At 55.2% G+C, this 2,365-nt stretch overlaps 2 protein-coding genes across 3 annotated transcripts in view; one reads left to right on the plus strand and one right to left on the minus strand.

Annotated features, from left to right (window-relative positions):
• Nucleotides 1-2,365, plus strand: part of LOC107307257 — a 21,022-nt gene that overhangs the window by 15,905 nt on the left and 2,752 nt on the right. Inside the window, exons 8-10 of the mRNA XM_032441740.1 lie at nt 169-719; nt 796-1,225; nt 2,057-2,165. Coding sequence (XP_032297631.1) covers nt 169-719; nt 796-1,225; nt 2,057-2,165 — 1,090 coding nt within the window. The remainder of the gene's footprint in view (nt 1-168; nt 720-795; nt 1,226-2,056; nt 2,166-2,365) is intronic.
• Nucleotides 115-805, minus strand: LOC116652654 (golgin subfamily A member 6-like protein 22). Of its 2 annotated transcripts, none has more exons than XM_032441741.1 (2): nt 568-805; nt 115-471 (listed from the first exon to the last, which is right to left on the minus strand). In XM_032441741.1, exons 1-2 carry the CDS (start codon nt 777-779, stop codon nt 165-167), a joined length of 519 nt encoding a protein of 172 aa, XP_032297632.1. In that variant the 5' UTR covers nt 780-805; the 3' UTR covers nt 115-164. The 2 variants fall into 2 exon arrangements, with proteins under 2 accessions (XP_032297632.1, XP_032297633.1); XM_032441742.1 differs by having other exon boundaries at nt 119-387.

Here is a 2,365-nt window from a genome sequence, read left to right on the forward strand (position 1 = left end):
ATATAGGGGGGATATGGGGTGGATATGGGGTGGATATGGGGGATATGGGGCCATCTATGGGGCTACTGGGGGGGGGGTTTGGGTCCAGCTCTGGGTTTTATGGGGTTGTTTTATTGCGTGCGTGTCCCTTTAAATCTCTTCTTCCTGTTTTCCGCCATCTTGTTTCAGCCCTTAACCCTCCACTTCCTGTCCTCTGACCTCCACTTCCTGTCTTCTGACCTCCACTTCCTGTCTTCCGCCATCTTCTTCCTGTTCTCTCCCCTCCACTTCCTGTCTTCCGCCATCTTGTTCCGGCCCTTAACCCTCCACTTCCTGTCACCTGACCTCCACTTCCTGTCTTCCGCCATCTTCTTCCTGTCCTCTCCCTTCCACTTCCTGTCCTTACTCCTCCACTTCCTGTCTTCCGCCATCTTGTTCCAGCCCTTAACCCCCCACTTCCTGTCCTCTTCCCTCCACTTCCTGTCTTCTGACCTCCACTTCCTGTCTTCCGCCATCTTGTTCCGGCCTTTAACCCTCCACTTCCTGTTCTCTTCCTTCCACTTCCTGTCTTCCGCCATCTTNTCTGACCTCCACTTCCTGTCTTCCGCCATCTTGTTCCGGCCTTTAACCCTCCACTTCCTGTTCTCTTCCTTCCACTTCCTGTCTTCCGCCATCTTCTTCCTGTCCACTCCCTTCCACTTCCTGTCCTTACTCCTCCACTTCCTGTCTTCCGCCATCTTGTTCCGGCCCTTAACCCTCCACTTCCTGTCTTCTGACCTCCACTTCCTGTCTTCCGCCATCTTGTTCCGGCCTTTAACCCTCCACTTCCTGTTCTCTTCCACTTCCTGTCTGCCGCCATCTTGTTCCGGCCTTTAACCCTCCACTTCCTGTTCTCTTCCTTCCACTTCCTGTCTTCCGCCATCTTCTTCCTGTCCACTCCCCTCCACTTCCTGTCCTTACTCCTCCACTTCCTGTCTTCCGCCATCTTGTTCCGCCTCCGACCAATCCCCTTCACCCCCATGATTTCTCTCCCACCAATCAGCTCCAACAAAAACCCGGCCCGTCCAATCCGGTGCTGGTTCCCGAGGACCCCCCGTGGCTTTGGGCCTTGGCCAAGGCCTGGGTTCGTAGTGCGGATTTCCAGGTCCACGAAGCCATCACTCATTTACTTCGGGCTCATCTATTGGGTGAGGTGTTCGCAATGGCCACCAGGAGGCAATTGGCCACTCAGCACCCCATCTATAAGGTAAGAGCCAATCAGAGGGCTAACATGGCGGTCGTCGGCCAATCAGAGCGGTTGTCGGCCAATCAGAGGGCTAAGATGGCGGTCGTCGGCCAATCAGAGCGGTTGTCAGCCAATCAGAGGGCTAAGATGGCGGTCGTCAGCCAATCAGAGCGGTTGTCGGCCAATCAGAGGGCTAAGATGGCGGTTGTCGGCCAATCAGAGTGCTAAGATGGTGGTCGACAGCCAGTCAGAGCGGTTGTCAGCCAATCAGAGTGGTTGTCAGCCAATCAGAGTGCAAAGATGGCGGTTGTAAGCCAATCAGAGCAGTCGTCAGCCAATCAGAGCGGTTGCCAGCCAATCAGAGCGCTAAGATGGCGGTCATCAGCCAATCAGATTGCTAAGATGGCGGTTGTCGGCCAATCAGAGCGCTAAGATGGCGGTCGTCGGCCAATCAGAGCGCTAAGATGGCGGCTGTCGGCCAATCAGATTGCTAAGATGGCAGTCGTCGGCCAATCAGAGCGCTAAGATGGCGGTTGTCAGCCAATCAGAGCGCTAAGATGGCGGCTGTCAGCCAATCAGCATGAGGTGGGTGGGGCTATAGATTTAAATATTTAAATGAGGGCATGGTGAGGTGGGCGGAGCTATGCAAATAAGGGGGTGGGCTGGAGCCAATCGCCACGTAATGTGGGCGTGGCTGTTGATTTAAATATTTAAATGAGGAACGCGGTGGGCGGGGCTACAATTTAAAGGGGCCGCACCTATTTTTTGGGTTCTGGGGGGGGGGTATCTCCCTATTATTGCCCCTATAAAACCCCCCCCCATATTTTCTGCCCCCCTTTTTCTGCCCCATAGCTGCTCCTGCCCCACACGAGGTACACGGTCCATATCGCTACGTTGGCCCGGCGCTTCCTGCTTAATCCTGGGGGGGTCTTTGACCAGGTGAGGCCTATGGGGGGCGGGGGTCTTTTGGGGTCTATATGGGGGGGTCTTGGGAGTTATTATAGGGGGTTTGGGGGGGTCTTTGGGGGTCTATGGGGAGCTTTACCCCCCATTCCCCCTCACTTATCCCCCTTATGGCCCATATTTCCCCCATATCCCCCTTTATATCCCCATATCCCCCCTATGTCCCCCCTATATCCCCTATATCCCCCCATATCCCCC

The sequence above is a fragment of the Coturnix japonica genome, unplaced genomic scaffold (assembly GCF_001577835.2).
Source record: "Coturnix japonica isolate 7356 unplaced genomic scaffold, Coturnix japonica 2.1 chrUnrandom524, whole genome shotgun sequence".
Taxonomy (NCBI): domain Eukaryota; kingdom Metazoa; phylum Chordata; class Aves; order Galliformes; family Phasianidae; genus Coturnix; species Coturnix japonica.

Coding starts and splice junctions, on each gene's coding strand:
- LOC116652654 (XM_032441741.1), bottom strand. CDS start 779: ATGGCGGAAGACAGGAAGTGGAGGTCAGAAGACAGGAAGTGGAGGGTT.